Source organism: Poecile atricapillus, chromosome 4 (genome assembly GCF_030490865.1).
Source record: "Poecile atricapillus isolate bPoeAtr1 chromosome 4, bPoeAtr1.hap1, whole genome shotgun sequence".
Classification (NCBI taxonomy): domain Eukaryota; kingdom Metazoa; phylum Chordata; class Aves; order Passeriformes; family Paridae; genus Poecile; species Poecile atricapillus.
In genome coordinates this window covers 73,975,552-73,993,392 of record NC_081252.1, presented here as the reverse complement: position 1 = coordinate 73,993,392, position 17,841 = coordinate 73,975,552, and the positions used below count along the sequence as shown (strand labels likewise).

The 17,841-nt window shown below is 45.7% G+C and overlaps 1 protein-coding gene across 5 annotated transcripts in view; it reads left to right on the top strand.

The window, feature by feature from the left end:
* The window catches only part of SLC4A11 (solute carrier family 4 member 11), a 90,804-nt gene extending 74,085 nt beyond the window's left edge, over positions 1 to 16,719 (top strand). For all 5 annotated transcript variants that reach the window (XM_058838374.1, XM_058838371.1, XM_058838370.1 and 2 more), the window contains 7 exons: positions 1,221 to 1,446; positions 2,171 to 2,277; positions 3,375 to 3,543; positions 5,968 to 6,141; positions 10,575 to 10,770; positions 12,303 to 12,472; positions 15,485 to 16,719. In XM_058838374.1, coding sequence (XP_058694357.1) covers positions 1,221 to 1,446; positions 2,171 to 2,277; positions 3,375 to 3,543; positions 5,968 to 6,141; positions 10,575 to 10,770; positions 12,303 to 12,472; positions 15,485 to 15,548 — 1,106 coding nt within the window. In that variant the 3' untranslated portion in view covers positions 15,549 to 16,719. The remainder of the gene's footprint in view (positions 1 to 1,220; positions 1,447 to 2,170; positions 2,278 to 3,374; positions 3,544 to 5,967; positions 6,142 to 10,574; positions 10,771 to 12,302; positions 12,473 to 15,484) is intronic.
* Positions 16,720 to 17,841: the final 1,122 nt, after the last annotated feature.

Sequence of the window (17,841 nt, the reverse complement as noted above, 5' to 3'; positions counted from 1 at the left end):
CCAGGCTCAAGGTGGTTGCAAATATCAGTTGTGCTGCACAAGATCATTCAAAGTTCCTTTTCAAATATTCAGAATTAATTTGTCTGCCCTGCTTTCCCTGCAGCCACTGCAGATGGAAAAGCTGAAATTTTTGGGGCTTTCAGAACCTGGATTATTATTTGAGGGTGAGGGAAATGTTAGGAGGTGCATTTTAACCTTAGCTTCAAGTGGTTGTTGTTTTGCCTAGAGAGGATGGTCTTGCCCTTAATTTCTCTGTGAAGAGTTTGAAGGGATATTTTGACTAAAATGAAGAAAGGTAGCGGGACTGCAAAGCTCTGGCATGGTGGTTTCCATGCTCCTATATTTCCCATGAGTACAGGGAAGTGTGGATGCTGAATGTTGCCATTTGAAGAGATATTGTTGGAGCACTGAGGCTGCAAAGCCCAATTCCCATCTTCTGGTTTTACTTGCTTCTTCAGGCTGTTCTTCCCCAAAGAGGTTAAATGATCCCAAAACCATATTTATACACTCAGACCCAGCCAGTGACATAGAAATGGGATCACAGTAAATGCTCAAGAGCAGGAGGGTCTTTAGAGCTGTCCATTCCTTTATATAAATGCCTTTGAGCTGATCTAAAACATTTATGGACAGTTCCAGGGGCTTTACTGGGTGTTTTGCTTGTGCAGGTTTACTTCAGGTGCCCTGTAACTCTAATTTGCATTGTAAATTTAAATGTTCTGCCAGGCTTTGCATGTCATCAACGCTTGTCTCTAAAACCTGGACTAGCCTTGGAAGAAAAGTAATTACTGTACACTGTGTAATCCACTTAAGGATCTGTGCAGCCTGGCTGCTCTTAGTGTTTCCAGAGAATCCTGATGGAATTTGTTTGCCAGGCTGCTGAAAGCAGGTGTCTAGATAGAAATATTTATATGTCTGTCTAAGAGCAGTGCTTCCAGTGTTGGGAACAAAACCACATAATTAGCACTGGAAGTCCTTCCAGTGTTGCTTTATAGATTAATTTAACTCTTCCCTGTTAAAATAAGTTAAAAAAATCAATTTGTGAAGCTCTGGCTTCCTAAGAGCAACAGCTCTGATTTCTTTCTGCAGGCTTGAGAGGCAGAGCTGGTGAAAAAAAAAATGATAGTGAAGCATAACTTTAATACTTCACGATCAAGCAAGAAACCAACTTTATTTTACTTGCTTTGATTGTCACTCCTAACACTTGCCTATTGGTTGTGCAGTTTTTAAGAAATATTACCACCACGGGCACACAGAAGGCGGAAAATCACGGGCTGATGCTATCCCAGGCCTCAGCATCAACACCACTTTCCTGATGAACTCCTCAGTGAGCGAGAACCAGACTTGCACTCACGATGCGCACTACGGGCGCGAGACCGCCGTCCTCAGCCTCATGTTGATGTTGGGAACCCTTTGGCTCGGCCACACGCTCTATCAGTTCAAGAAAAGGTGAGTTGTTTAGAGCTCAGACTGCTGATTATTTCATGTTCTCTCTGAGGGAGTCATTAACAGCTTCGATCTTAATTCTGCAACCCAGGAAAATCAGGTGGAAGCCAAAGGCAGAGGTGAACTTGGCAGGGCCACCTGGAAAATGCTCCCAGTAGAATAAAATGTTCGCTCAGTGGACGATGCTCTTCCGTCTTTGGTTTGGCCTCACAAATGACTTTCTAAAAAAGCTTTGGGTTCCCAGTTCATGTTGAGATCCCTGTATCTCCCTCCAGACATGCATTGAACCATTTTTCTGGGTGAAAATTCCTGATGATGCAGGAAGGGTCTACTGGGAATGTACCTTCAGTCTGCTCTTGGGAGTCAAACACTGGCTCTGATTTGGGGTTTGCTCCTATTGCTCTTAAAACTCTTCATTTGAAATGCAGGAAGTAATTAAAGTAAAGTGGAAATGAGACACAAATTAGTGCTTGAAGGCCTTTTTTTTTTCTAGTTTGCATCTTATTTTCTTGTTTCTTTGTGTTTTGCTTCTGCATTCATCAACCTTCAAAGGCTGTAGGTGCCAGAGGATTTAGGGCTGAGTGAAAGACTCATTCTTCACTCCAAGGATCTCTTTAGAATTGCAAGATGGGACTGAATTTTCACTTCTAAATCATTAAGTGTTGTCTGGATTGAGTGATTGTCCTGACAGTGGGGTGTTGATGGGAATTTTTTGTCTCTTTTGCAGCCCATATTTGCACGCGAGGGTACGCGAAATTCTGTCCGACTGTGCCTTACCCATTTCAGTCCTGACCTTCTCTGTTGTGGGTTCCTATATCTTCAAGGAAATTGAAAGTAAGTTCTGGTTTTATTCTCTGGAATACTGGGTTTTGTGAAAGAGAGAAGTGAAATCCTAGAAAGTTTTGCTAAAAACCAAAGTTCTGCCATGTAATTTCACAAATACTGCGTGTACCTCCCGCCAAGAGCTCAGATTTCCTCATCATTAGATTTATGTCATTCAAAACCCTGGCTAAATGAGGCTGGGGCAAGAAAAATTATCCAGATGTGTCTTTTCAATGGGTTTGAGGTGTGTGTCACAGGGAGATGAACAATTTCTGGCAAAGAACAAAGGGCAGAGTAATCAGCAGGCAGGAAGGGTTGTTGCCAGTCATATCAACATAGAGTTGGTCATCCCAGTTTGTCCTTTTTGTCTCCAGTTTGTTTTCCTTATTTAGGTGAAATGGTGCAGAGCATCTGGGCAGCTCTAAGTTACACAAGGAAATCTAAAAATGAGACACCATTCATTGGCCAGATAGATCAACTTTTCCATATCAGGAAGTGATAATGGGGACAGGAATTGCATTGTCCTGCAGTGACGTGAGCGGGTGATGTGAGGAAATGTATGGAAACAAATAAGAAATGTGGGTTTTTTTATTGTGATGGCCATTCCATCCAGTTGGATTGCAAAATGATGCGTGGCCATGTGTGATTTATCCCTAGTCATGGATTGCTTCCAATGGCAGCAGAATTTTGATTTAGATTTTACACTAAAATGCCTTGCACAGCTTGTTGGAGATGAGGAAGTTTCCAAATGCCTCTGTGGGTTGATGAGCTGAGCATTATGGTGCTGGTTATAAAGCTTCCTCATCTAAAAACACCTTGCATCTGTGGAAAACAAGTTTCCCTCTTTTGTTTTGCTCCAATATCTGTAATGCCTCGCTAGAACTAGCAGTGGCCTGTCCCCTCAGGATGGCAGCCAAATCCTAAGTGGATAGAGGGAAAAAATAAACCAAACCAGCCAGATGGACCCATCTCCCATGGCCTCCAGGCTCCCAAATGCCAGAGCATCGTGCCTGCTTTCCTGCTTGCTTCGCAGTTCTTCGTGGTGTGGGTAAAACATTGATGGCTGGATGATGTGATGCCTCCTAACATCCTTCCCTTCCTCTTTGCAGTGTCCAAATTCAACTACAACACCTCTGACAGCTTGTTTGTGCTGGCCCCCGTGCAGTCCCTGTCCATTGGGTCGGTGATGAGCGCCATGGGACTGGGATTTCTCCTCTCCATGCTCTTCTTCATCGAGCAGAACATCGTCGCGTCCCTCGCCAACGCCCCGGAGAACAGGTAACGCCTTCGGTGCTGCTTTTCCCTCTGTGGGGAGCTGTGCCTGGGTCTGTCACCACCACTGCTTGCCCAAAGCTTGTCTGAGCATCAGAATATGTATTCAGGATGTGTTTTCAGGAATTCCTATTGTCACAGGTAGAGGTAACTCTGCTGCTTAGCTCCTCACCATCCTCAAATCCCAGTGTTGTGGCAGTGAGCCAATACCACAAACCCTCAAAGAGCTCATCACCTCAACCTGTTTCTTCTTTACTCTCTGCTCCACACCATCGTTTGTCCCCTAAAACTCTCAAGGCATTTTTCAGTTTAATTTTGGAGTTTCAGGAGCCAAGAGGTGGCGTAGTGAACGTGAAGTGGATATTTTGTACGGTTTGAGGTCTTTGGATGCACCTCAAGATATTTAGGGAGTGTCTGACACATGTGGACACTTGCACTGCTCTTGCAGTACAGCGAATTTGTTGAAAATGAGAAGCCAATGACCTACATAAATGTTGTAGCACAACGTGCTGCAGCTGAGTATCAGGAGTGTTTGGAACTGGTAAATTCCAACTGAAAAAAAGGTGGAAGTGCAATAAAACAATATGTCCAGTATCTGATAAGTCTCACTTATATGCAAACTTGAGATGTTGCACTATTAAAATATTCCCCCTGATGTTTTTGTGGTGACTGCCATCAGATGTGATGTCAGGAGTGATTGTGGATGACTTTTTTCTGGGGAAGCTACCATGTCTCTGAGGATTTTTTGCTAATGTGATGCGTGGGAGGGTTCTCTCCTTGCATAATGCACATTAGCATTCTCCATGTTGTAGCTGGAGTGACACAGTATTAGGAGAGAGGAGACAAGCTCAAATTCAGCTACACTAATTTAGTTTCCTTTGACCACCTCTTATCTCTATTATATCCCTTCAAGTGTTGCATAAATCTGTATGTAAATGGGTCATCTCTTGGCTAGGATGAATTTAGTCTAAACTTTTGGTATTTTCCACTTGGATGTCTTCAAGGAATGTAAAATGTTCTTTGGGGTTTTTCAGAGTGCCTGGGTACAGGGTTGAGCTGATGCTGGTCAGGTGTTGGGACAGGGATTTCTAGAGATGTAAAAACTAGGACTTGACCCCATCTGTTTGTGGTGCCATCACAGCCTTCCACTAGCCCAGGTTGCCCCAGTTTTGGGACAAAAGCCTTGTCCCACTGGGAGTGTCCCCCTCCACTGGCTGAGGAGGCAGTGGGGTGAGTGGGTCAGGTAGGTGTCTACCCTGCAGTGCCTCGGGAAGGTGCTGGCAGGAAGGGTGGGATTGCAAACGCTTTTCCTGAGTTGGCTCACGCTTTGGAAACGCAGCCCCTGCTCACGTGCTGCTTTCTCTGAGCAAAGGCACCTCCAGCACCCTCAGGGTCATTGTTTGTTGTCCTCCCCATTCTTTTAAGAAGGCTTTAAGGACATCAACCTGTTGGAATGAATCCAGAGGAGGCCACCAAGATTATCAGAGGGATGGAGCCACCTCTATTGTGAGGAAAGGCTGAGAGAATTGGGATTGTTCAGCCTGGAGAAGAAAAGGCCTTGGGGTGACCTCATTGCAGCCTTCCAGGACCTGAAGGGAGCTACAGGAATGATGGGGAGAGACTTTACAAGGGCCTGGAGTGACAGGACAATGGGGAATGGACTCAAACAAAGAATATGCTTAGATGAGATATTAGAAAATAATCCTTCCCCCTGAGGGTGGTGAGGCCCTGGCACAGGGTGCCCAGAGAATCTGGCTACCCCTGGATCCCTGGAAGTGCCCAAGGCCAGGCTGGATGGGGGTTGGAGCAACCTGGGGTAGTGGAAGGTGTCCCTGTCCACGTGGGGGGTTGGAACTGGATGATCTTCAAGGTTCCTTCCAACCCAAACCATTCTGTGATCCATTCCATGATTCTGTGACTACCAAGGAGGAGCTGAAGTTTAATGAATTCCTGTCCCATTTTCTTATCATGCAGTAGCAATTACATAATTAGGGGATTACTGCAGCATACTGAGCACGTGTTCTGCTCGTGGGGAAGGAGAGAGATCAGGGTTACAAACGAATTTCAGTGTCAGTACTTTGACAACAAATGCTCAGGATTTTATCCGCTCCCTACGTGGACTCGGCGAGCAAACACACACATGGATTTCATGTACACTCTGCAATAAATGTAGGAGAAAAAAGGCTGATGAAATTTTCATGGGCTGTTGCTTTGTTGGGCTGCCTTTCTGCTCAAAGTTGTTCTTTCCAGATGACAACAGCTTTGGGAGCAAACCATCACATTTCCCTGCCTTTAGTGTTCACACCATGCCAACGGTAAATCCAGAGGTGTGAAGTGTGTGTGTGTGTGTGAGAGCGCTGGAGTGTTCACCAAAGGCGGCCTGTGGGGTTTGCACCAGGTGTAACCACTGTCCCCAACCCCTCATTCCAGGCTGGTGAAGGGCACAGCCTATCACTGGGACCTGCTGCTCGTGGCACTGATCAACACGGGGCTGTCGGTCTTCGGCCTGCCCTGGATCCACGCGGCCTTCCCGCATTCCCCCATGCACGTCCGCGCCCTGGCCTACGTGGAGGAGAGGGTGGAGAGTGGACACATCTATGAGACGTGAGTAGATCTCTTTGGATTCATTTGTGGCTTCCCAGTCCTTTGGGAACAGTGGGTTGCGTGCTTGGGGTGTTGGCTGTTGTATTCCAGGTATGGAAGTGATGGGAAGATGCCCCCAGTGAGTCTTGATTTGGCTTCATCCCCTTCACTCAAGCGCTCAAATTCACACTCTGGCCAGTGGCAGAATCCCACAGGGATCCCACCCTCTCCATTGCAAATTCTGCTCTGGAAAAGTCAGCCAAGGCCATTTTCAGTTTCAGCCTTGTGGGAAGCTGAGGAGATGATCTGGCTGAATCTCTCTGGATGCTTTCCCCAGAAAGAATCCAAAGCTGATTCACTGCCTGAAACCTGTCTGGTGGTTATTACGAAGGGGAAGAAAAATGCACCATTATTTCAGAGCTCCCATAACATCTCCCACCACATTTTGGGAAGGAGATGCTTAAATTCTCTGGGTTTTAAACAAAAACAAGTGTGAAAGCCATGGCTGGGTCATGGGTTTCTATTTAAGACCAATTCTTCTGCTGCTCTGAGTTGAGCAACACATTCTTATCACAGACCTATTAAAAAAAATTGAAAAATTAAAAACCTTTTTCTCATGAAACAATCTCTGCTCTGGCCTGTTTGATCTCAGTCTGTTTCAGTTGAGTGCTTTTACCACAGGAGTGGTAATTTCCACTCACGTACCATTAGTTTTAATTTTCCTGCCTTGGTTTCCATTTTCTGAATTGCCACTTATCAAAAGTGAGGCTAAGTGATCATTGACTTTGGGGAACAGAGTGGGTCTGCCTTAAGTCTTGCCTTCATGCTTGTTTTGGTGCCAAATGGCCCAGCTCAGCCAGGTACAGCTGACTGTTGGGTCAGGGATGGACAGATTTCACCTCCCACCTCTGGAAATTGCTGAGTTCTGCTGCTCCCTGTAACTTTCCTACAGATCTTTTCCTGGGAGATCAGTCCCTTGGGTTTGTATTCCCATGTTGATATTGGTTGTTTCCACGACTGTATCTCTCTTGAATAAATGCTAAACCCCATTTGAAGAAAAAATCCAGGGTTTTAATCCATGCCCTTGATCCTCGTGTCCATGATGTGCTCTGGGATACCTCCACTCTCTGTTCCTTTGAGAGATGCAGAACTCACAGTTTGAAACCCACGTGCCAAACCTCCCTCCTGTTGTCACTTTTAATATCAAAGTGCCTCTTTTTCCACTGTCATGATTCTGTATTCTGGCTTTTCCTTGACAAAGTCAAATTCCCTGCCTGAACTAAGGAATAATCCCTGTCCTTGTCCTCTTTTTCTTCATGCAGCTGCCCCAAAAAAAAGCACCAGAGGGTCCTTTTTGGCCACTCTGACTTAGATACAGCTCCAGTGGTAATTCTGGAAGGGCTGAGGGCTGCCCTGATCTCCCTGAGTGTGTTCCCTCATGGCACAGCTCTGCTCTGCTGGAGGCAAATCGGTGCTGGGAGCTGGATATTGGGAATGAAAAAGGGAATGAGGGTTTCCTAGTGCTTTGAACTCCCTTTGAGACCAAAGCTCTTAGTTCTCTGCAAAGCACTGGGGCTAGAACAGAAGGCTCCAGGCAATGTAGACATCTTCTTTTTTTTATTTCCTTTTTTTTATTTCCTTTTTTTTTCCCTTCTTAGCCAGCTCTGCTGAGAAAGAAATGAAGCTCAATTAGAAAATCAGCTCTGTCTCCCTTGGCAGGCTCCTTCCCTGCACTCAAATCAAAGCTCCCACAGGATGATGATATAAACAAGGGTAAAGATCTGTCACAGTGAAAGCAAAATTTTCTTCTCCCCTGTAGAGAAACAATTTAGGTTTCCTGTGGCAATCTGCAAACAGGCTCTTGTTGCTTACTTGGAGAAGTTCAGGAATAGCTAATCCCATGTTAACCATATTTAGAGGATTTTGGGGAAATGAGCCTGGATTGTGCTCTTTAATCTCCATTAATTACTTTATTTCCATCACAGCACAGACTTTCTGGAACTGTTCCTCAAGGGCCAAACCAGATTTTGAACACATGGAAATCAAGGATTCCTCTGTTGACTTAATGTGACTGTGATGTTCTTACTCTGGAAATGAGGTGCTAGAATTAGCAGAAGACCAATCTAAGGCTGGGAACATCAGTTTTAAAAATATCATGTTTAGCCAATTATGAGCAATTTTAGCAATGTTCTGATAAAATATTCCAAACTAATAAGTGGCATTAGCAGGAGCTGGCAGCAATTGCAGTACATCTTGTCTGAGATCAAACACAGTGCTGTGATTGCTGCATCCCTAAGAGATGGCTGTAGAAAATTCCATGAACTTCAGAAGTCTCTTAGCAAAGGGATGCCACTCTGAGCTTGTACTTGCAGCCTCGCATCTGATTGAAATGTGGTTTTGTAGCTCCTTTTGTTCCTGTGCTCTCCCATTTGCATGACTTCCCTTGCAGACTTGTGTGTGCTTGCAGGGCAGGAGCCTCCCCAGCAGGAGGGGAGATCTGTGTCTGAAATAGCAGAAATTCTTCCTCTGTGGCTGACCTGGTGCTGGAGGAACTCTTGCTGGATCTGGATGAGGTTAAATCAGTGCATCCTTAAACTGCTGCTTCTCTGAGCCACCACAGAGGCTCATCGTGGTTCTGGCAGCTCTGGAGTGGCCAAACTCTGGAATTACTCTGGCACAGAACTTCCAGTTGCACTTGAAGCTGCTTGGCTCTGTTCATCTCCAGGACTTCTGTGGTGATCCAGACCTCTGGAGGCAGTGGGAAAGGTGCCAAACTCTGTCCATTTAGGTGATGTCCCAGTTCTACCAGAGCTGGCAAGAGTGAAGCGTTCTGCTCTCCCTCAGCTCCTCTAGGCACTGGCAGGGACCCCTTGGATGGAGGAGACTTGCAAGAGGATCCAAGAAAATCTATTTGGAAGGAGAAAAGCTGTGGTTTAAACCCATTGGAAGGTTACTTAAAGGTTAACACCTCTGTGCATCCTGTCCTGGTAATCCTGGGTGATTTGTATGACCTGCCCCATACTCAGAGAAGAGTTCCAGCGTTGTTCTCAGGACTTTGTGTGCTGTTTGTGGTACCTGTTGTTCCTTAGGTCTCATGACTGCTGGTGTTAATTCTGCCTTGTTGTCCAAATCCTCAGAGCAAGCTTTGGGCTGTCACCCTTTCCCTCCCTCTCCAAATACAGGTGTGGAAAGCCCTTTCATCCCCTCAGCTTCATTTTGCTCCTGCAAGGTATAAACAGATTTGAAGTTCAGCCTGACCTTACTTCTAAGCAAAACTCTCCAACTTAATATTACAATAATTCAGTCTTCTTTAGGACAGAAGGGATTTGGAAGTCCCAGCAGTGCATGTGCAAAGGAGGGAAGTGTGTTTTGATAGATTATTTGTGTTAATCCTCAGAGAAATTTGTGTACAGGGTTAATTTAGAATTTGAGGGGTCTCATCCAGGGAATGAGGTCACTAAATGCCACCAAAACAGCCTATGGACAAAAATTTTCCATCATAATAGGGGGATTTATTCACTGGCTTATCCACTGAATTGCTGGATTTATCTTAAAAAAAGAAAAAAAATTAGGAATCCTCTTTTTATCTATTTGTAAGTAGTCTTGACAGATGTGGGTTTTCTTTCCTCCTCTTGTTTCTGGTGATTTTTTTCAGACTGGGAGGAGATGCTCACAGGTTTAGCTGAAGTGCAAAGAAAACACAGCAGCCTCCCCTCGAGTGGGTTGCTAAAGCTGCTGCCTGTTTTCCTGTCAGTCTTCCCCTCAAAAAAAGCTCAATTTGTGGCCTGTCAGCTCTGGAAAATTTGCATTAATTAATGACATGTTTTGAGTGGTAATAAGCAGTTGCCCATAGCAGGATTGAATCCCTGTGTGGTGCTCTCAGCATTCCCTTCCATGTAAACAGGGAGATCCTCGTATCCATCAAAAATGCTGACTCGCTGGCAGGAGCCTGCTGCCTTTCTCTTGTTTTTGTTTTGTTTTGTTTTTTTTTTTCTCCAAGAGGTTCCTTATTTCCTGGAGAAGTCAATGAGTTTTCTTTGGGACAGAAGCCAGTTGCATGTGCCATGGGTAAATCAAGGGAAGAATTACTGCCCAGAAAGAGGATTCTTGCCTGCTTTGGGTTTTTTTTTCTGCATTGTGCTAAACAGAATCAGTTTTGAGGGTAATTTAGCTCAGGATAGGATCTGTAGAGCTTTGCAGAAAAGGGGAATTTGGCACTTTTCCAGCTGCTCTGTTTGAGCTGTGGATTAAGTGCCTGGCCTGGCTCCAGCCAGGCTCTGCCTCCTCAGTGTCAGCACGGGGCCAGAAGTGCTGATTTCAGTGTGCTGAGGATGAGTTTCCCTTTCCCTGGTGGCACGTGTCCTTCTCCTCCACAGAGCAGCCACTGGGATAAACACTTCTGGATCTTGGGGTGTCATCCCTTCTTTTCCTACCCCCTCTTTTCCTGCTTCCAGGATTGTGAGTGTGAAGGAGACGAGGCTGACAAGTCTGATGGCGAATTTCCTGGTGGGGCTGTCGCTGCTGCTCCTCCCGTTCCCCCTGCAGTGGATCCCAAAGCCGGTCCTTTTTGGCCTCTTCCTCTACATCGCCCTGACCTCCATTGATGGGAACCAGCTCTTTGAGAGGGTGGCTCTGCTGCTCAAGGAACAGGTACCTGCACTTGTGTTTGCACCCCGAGCACACAACTGTTCAAACCGTTGCTCTCTCAGTGTGGGATTTTTTTGGGGGTTTTTTTGGGGTTTTTTTAAACCCCCCCATGCTGTCGTGTCCACATCTTCAGAGTACATGCATTTAAAAAAATCAATAATATAAAATAGAAAAAGCACAACATCAGGAAATTATGATCTTAGATTTCCTCAACAAAGCTTCAGGCAGGTAATTTTTTTTTTGTGCTGTTCTACGCTTTCATTTTGTGTGAAATACCGCAAAATGGGATTTTAAACTCAAAATGAAATTACTTGTGTTATTGAAACCTCTGTGATGTGGGCTGAAAACAAACCTGGGAGATATTTTTTTTTTTAAAAATCTGTCTCTGTTACAGGTGCTGAAAAGGTGTTGTTTGGCAGTGTAGGTGGTACCTGGAGCAATCTCCAGCTCACCTTCTCTTATGTAACAAGGGTCAAGGGCTTAATAAGCCCAACATTTGGCTCAGCATCTCTGCTAATCTGTCTTGATCTCCAGTATTACATCCCAGAGGTTAAAACTCTGAAATTCGGGTAAAGATTACAGTTGTCATGTCAATTTTTGAATGAGAGTTGAACGGCTACTGATGTATGTGACTTATTACTTCTGCTTTCAGTAGGAATTATGTGTGGAATTTTCCAGGCTTTGGCATGGAAAATGAAAAAAATATTCTCAAATATGGAAAACTCCCTATTGTGGAAACCTTTTAATGGGTCATGGCACGATCTGAAAGCCACTGAGGCTGTGCTGGTGCCAGCAGACAGTCGCTCATCCTCTTCATTGATGTATAGACAGTGAGTCAATGCCTGTGCTCAGACATGAGCAAGGAACTGTCAAAAGAAACCACCATATTTAGCCTATTAATGTCATTTTTTCCCCCTTATTTCTCAAAAATGGTTGGCTTATAGGGGCACACAGAGAAAATCCCCGAGCACAGCCTCTTCCCGCACTCCCCTCATCTCCTGCTCTTCCCCTAACAGGGTTCAGCCAAGAGATGGGAGCACCAGGGGCAAGCCTGGAGCCTTGGAAGGTTATGAAATAATGAGGAGCTGGGTGTCAGGTGGAGGAACCACTGACAGAAACAGCACCTGGATGCATCTGCTCTCCTTCCCCCCCCAGGATCTGTGGCTGTGGAGCGCTGACAATCCCAGTCCCCCTCAGGGAATCCCATTGCTGCTTTTCCCAAGATACTGCATTGCACTCCAGATGTTCCCAGAGGCAATCCTGGCCCTGAGGGATGTCCTGTCTTCTCTCCAGGCTCCCAGTGCCCAGTCACCCTCTGGCTCTTGCTGCCCATGCTGTGGTTTCAGGCACTGGAATTAACCCTACAAATCCCGTGTTCAGCTGCTGAACCTTCTAAGGACCCTGATGTTGATGCATTGCTTGTACAAATTGATGACTTCCCTCAAACCCTGGTGTCCCAAAAATCCCATTCTGCTGTCACAAGTCCAGGTCCCTGCATGTCTAATGTGTGGTTCTTCTCTTCCCTTCTTCTTCAGACTGCTTATCCTCCGACCCATTACATCCGCAGAGTTCCCCAGAGGAAGATCCACTATTTCACAGGCCTGCAGGTCCTGCAGCTCCTCATCCTCTGTGGGTTTGGAATGTCACCCCTGCCTTACATGAAGATGATCTTCCCCCTCATCATGATAGGGATGATCCCCATCAGGTAGGAATTTTATCCCTGTCTCCCATGCCTTGTGTCTTCAGGCTTGGATTATTGGAAGTCTGAGGAGAGGAGAAATTGGGAGCTGGGCTTGTTTAGTCTGGAGAAGAGTGAGAGTGGATCTCACTGATCCATATAAATATCTCCAGGATGGTGCCAAACTCTTTCCAGTGGTGCCCAGGGACAGGACAAGAATTAATGGCCATAAACTAAAACACAAGAATTTCCACCTCAACTTGAGGAAGAACTTTATGTTGAGGGTGGCAGAGCACTGGAACAGCTCATGACCAGGGAGGCCATGGAGTCTCCCTCTCTGGAGATATTCCAAACCCACCTGGGCACGTTCCTGTGTCACCTGCTCCAGGGGGATTGGACTGGATGATCCCCAGAGGTCCCTTCCAATCCCAACTATTGTATGAAGTGAGTTTCAGTTTTCTGCATTTTCCAGACTAACCAGCTCCTGGAGGTGGGTAATGATGAGGGTTGTTTTTACCAGCTGCTCGGGCCTGAGGAGGAATCAGGATTTCAGTGCTGCTGGGAACTCTGCAAAGGGTTCTGGGCTGGCAAGTGCTGCTCTTCAGCTTCCCAGGAGGGAAGAACCTCTCCTTTTAAGTGCCTGTGAGATGCCTGATCTTCCTGACAAGCCACAGGCCAAATCTCTAGGTGTTATTTGATAATGTTCCTTACCACTTTGCAATTTGATTTCCTCAGGCCAGTGCTCAAAGCAGAGCTGGAAACTTTGCCTAAGAGGAATCCTTATCTCTTACCCAGTGCTGTGGTGACCTCACAGACCTCCTGCACTGCTGGATGCTTCTGTCAATGATCAGTTGGGTGAAACTGACCACATTTAAACTTAAAATATATGTTTAAAGCTGAGAGGACCCCACACTATCCTACAGTCTTGTGAGAGAATTGTTAAGAAATTTAACTAATTTCTTCCTTGGGGTTCATTAGCAGCCACTGCCCATCATTCTCCAGTTAAATCATTCATGCTCTCAGTCCTTTGGATATAATGAGAGGCCATAATAAGATCTTGGAAGGAACAGATCAAGTTTGCAGTCCACTTGATTATTTTTAGGCCATCATGGTACCAGTGATATCTGCTTGACTTTGAGCTTGCTGTCCCAGAGATTCTCCCTCTGATCCCACATTTCAGAGCTGCCAATTTGCTAATCTGCACCACCTGATGTGGTGTTTTCCTTGGCTGATAAAGATGGCTCCAGTCCTTTCTGAAACAAAAGCAAATGTCAGAGCTACCGTGGCTTTCAACAGGATCATGTCAGAGCCATTTGGGCTGGATTTTAAAAGATAAACAGGCTTGGAAAACACTGAAATTATTGTTCCTCTGGTAGTAATGCCTCACCTGCCCTTCACACTGGTGGCACTTGGGGTGGCTGGATGAGTGGCTGGTAAATATTCCAGCTGTGAGCAGTGCTGGATGAGCGGCTCCTGCAGGAATCACAGCTTTGCACACAGGGCAGCTCAGTGCAGAACAAAAAACGTGGGGCACACTCAGCCAAATTCAGGTGTTGGACATGGTATAAAAAACTCAATTAGTGTGGAGAGAATGCAGTCAAAAAACCTGATTTTGTACTAAGAGCTAGATACTAATATGCAAATATATCTTCTTTTCAGTAAATAAGATGCTGTCACTTTATACCCTCTGTTGAGGGTTGCTAACTCATTTCTCTTTCCAGGGCAGTTTTTTTTTCCCAGCAGCTGGAAAATCAGCTGCCAAGGGGAAGATGCTGCTGCCTGGCACAGCATGGAAATTTGCCCTTGGCTTTCCTTCCTCTGATTTCTTTTGCCTTCATGTAGTTTCTGTGGCCTCCAGCCAAGAAGACAGCACCATGATCCATGAGCTCTGTAGTTAATGACTTTTTCCCAAAGATTTGGCACTCTAAATAGATGAGGCAGTTGAAGAAATTTAATATCTTTTCTCTTTTTATACTTTTTTTTTAAGAAATGAGGGGAGAAAGAGGAGATGGGACAGTAGCCAGAGGGAAAATTCAAGAGTCAAACGCAAATGAGCGAAGCATGGCTTGGTGTCCCATCCAGAACACCAGCCACGTCCCAAAGCCACATTTCCATCCATCCAACAGCTTTAGAAACATGATTTGTGTTGACATTGGTGAGGGATCACTGGTGTGGGTCCTAAGATTGATGCTGAGAAGCCACTGAAATCCATTATTGCAGTGGAAAACAGCCCTGTTGGAAGAAAACGTGACCTCTTTGGGTACTCCCAGTTCCTGGCTTGGATTCTGAACTTTGGGACGATGAGTTTTTGGTTGCCCACAGAAGAATCTTCTCTCCAAGTTGTCTTTTATCTGGGCTCTCTCTTATCTGTGGTTCTCAAGCTTTTTATTCTGTGATGGGTCTATTTAAAGAGATCCTGGTATTTCTCATTAATAAATTATGTTTGGGATCTCTTGCACAGCTGTTGAAAACTGAAACTGATTTTTTGGTGCTTTCTGAGTTAACAGCTGAGAAGTTGCTTCCTTGTTAAACAGGGGGAAATGCCACATAAATGTGCACTGGGATTTACAAGAGCAACTCCACAGTGCCTTTCTACCCCAGTATATTCATTTGTGAGGATGTTCATGCAAAAAATCAAATTTAAAAAATTTTTAAAACTAAGGGAAGCCCTGTCTCCACGAGGAGAAGCCAGACACCAGCTCAGGATGGTCTTGTTTGGAGTCATGGCTCTTCACCTCTGTGTTTTTGTCACCCTGAGGACTTGGTGGTGACAGAGCTCGAGGAAATCCTCCTGTGAGGATGAGGATGTTCTCTTTCCCTTCCAGCTGAAAGGAGGAAGCTCTCCCAGAGGGAGCCTGGCATTGCTGTTCCTACAAACACAGTGTTTGCTTGCAGGATTGGTTGGTTTTGCTGGCCCCCGCTTTGTGTCCCCCTCAGCTGAGAGAATGTCACAGCCAAACTCACCCAGGAGCTCTGGGACAGAGAGAAAAACAAGAATAAACATAAACCAGAACTGACCCTCTCTCTGCTCTGCCTCAGGTACAACCTGCTCCCGAGGATCATCGAGGCCAAGTACCTGGATGCCATGGATGCAGAGTACTGAAGGCAGCACAGACAGCTCCTTTGGGGGCAGAAAAGGCGTGGGACCATCTCCTGCAGTTCTCTTTCACCACTTTCTTCGTGCTCTGACGTTGGCAATGCACTCCTGTCACAGCTCCACGGGGCCTGTGCCAGACCAAGGGAGCCTTGGGCTTGAGAGGACGATGCTCTCTGGAGCTGTGAGGCGAACAAGCTTTATGGAAAATGCTACTTCCCACGTCCCCAACCACACAAACCCCAAAGATCGGCCTGGCTGCACGGTTGGAGCATCCAGAGTTGTCCTGTGTTCCCTTGTTTGAGGGTGGGGGGAGCTTTTGTAATGCACCACATCCTCCTCTTCCCCAGCACTAAGAACAGCAACTGACCCTTGTTTTATAGAATGACAGCCCTGTCCTGGCCTTTGAATCCAATTCCCTGTGCCCCCAGTATTCCCAGATTGGTGTTCTGGGTGGGATGGCCAAGTGCTAAACCACTGATGTCAGGAGAGATTGTGGCTGTTTTCTCAGATTAATGGGTTTGGAAACAGTTGCAATGTGTACTGCTACAATCCACAGCTTTGGATGAATCTCTAATTTCCTGCAAATGAGCTGGGAACATTCAGAGGCCGGGCTCGCATGGCCCTGTGGATGAAACCCCATCTAGGTTTGAGCTGTTTGGGAATTAGTTTGGATCATTCTCCCATTTCTCCTGGGTAATCAAACACAGAATTGTAGTTTTTTGCACGACTGCAGCATTTTTTTGCTTGCACCCAGAGGGCAGTTGTGTGGAGGTTGCATATACATATGTACAGTAGTGCCTATGTGTACATATATACATATGGAGTTGTGTATATATTTTGCATAGATATACAAATAGGCCTGGTTCTTTCCAAATATCACAAAGTGTTTTGTGCAGTCAGTGTTACCCACCATGTCCTGACCATATTCTTGTTCTCTGCTTCAGTGCTGCTTTTTCTCCCTTGAGATATGGTCACTTTTATTCTTTTGGAAGCTGCTCAGTTACAGGTTTGGTTCACGTGTTGCTTTATTCAAGGTGTTTTCTTTGCTTTCTCCTTCCTGTGGCTTCATCATTCTGTCTCGAGGCTCCAACATGTGAATTTTTCATTTAATTTTGATGTACAGAATGCAATGGAAGTTTTCCTCTTTTCGCCTAATCAAGACTTGTTGGCCATTTCATTGTTTCTGTTGTGTAGCTGATTTCCACTTTCCCCCCACTCCCAGTTACATTATATTTCTGGATGAATCTTAACTTCTGCTGTCTTTTATATTTCAGTTTATTTAATTTTGCTTGTACTATGGTCAGTTTTCTTATTTGGAGTACTGTGAAACAAGCTGCCCTTTAGTTCAGTGCTTGGCACATCACAGGTCACAGCTAAAGATGTTCAGAAAATTGTGGACCTCGGTGATAAACTTTCAAAAGAGTAGAAATGAGGGAAGAAGAGGAACTTAAAATATGAATTTATCAGCACAGAGGAGTGTTTCTTACCTGTTGCTTGCCCAGTAAATGGTGCAGAGTTTTTTCCTCTCACCCCAGCATGGTGAGGCAGACCAGCCCAGCCATGAGGGAGGAAGGCTTTGGGTACAAAGCTCCTGAGCTGACACTAAGCCAGGCTCAAGCCACTGCAGATTTGGTGTATTTGCACTAAAGATCAGAAAGTATTTAATCTTTGTGGAGCTGCCCACAGCTCTCCAACACGTGTGAAGAACCAATTTTTCCATTTTCTTACGAAACCCTTTGAATTGAGGCTCGAGGGAGGAGAGCAGTGAGAGTTCCTATGTCCATGGTTTTATATCCTTGAGGGAATTGTAGGGGAAACCCCTCAGCGAGCAAAACAATGTCACAGATAGCAAAACCACGACCTTCACGTGGCACCAAGCTGATCTGAGAAGTCTCAGGGTCAGGGCGACCTCCCCAGTGCATCAAGGCAGGGAATTCGGCTTTCAGCAGCATCAGGGGCAGCTCCTGCCACGTCTGACAGGAGCAGGTACAAACCTGGGTGTGGTTTCTGACCACTTTCCCCAAAATTCCCTGGCTTTTGAGTCATTTCTGTGCCAGGATCACTTCAGAACTGTTAGCAAGGGCTGCATGTAGGAGCAGGGGCAGACAGGATTTCAGAGGTGGCAAAACTCTGTCTGATCTTCAGTCAACAGCAAAAGGGCAGGTGACAGGCAGCAGTTCAGGACCTGCTGGAAGCCTGGCAGTGCAGAGGGCTGCTGAGGCTGAAATAACATGTTTTTCCCAGAGATGTCAGAAGATTTAAGCAAAGCTGCAATCAGGATGTCATCCCCTGGCTGGGT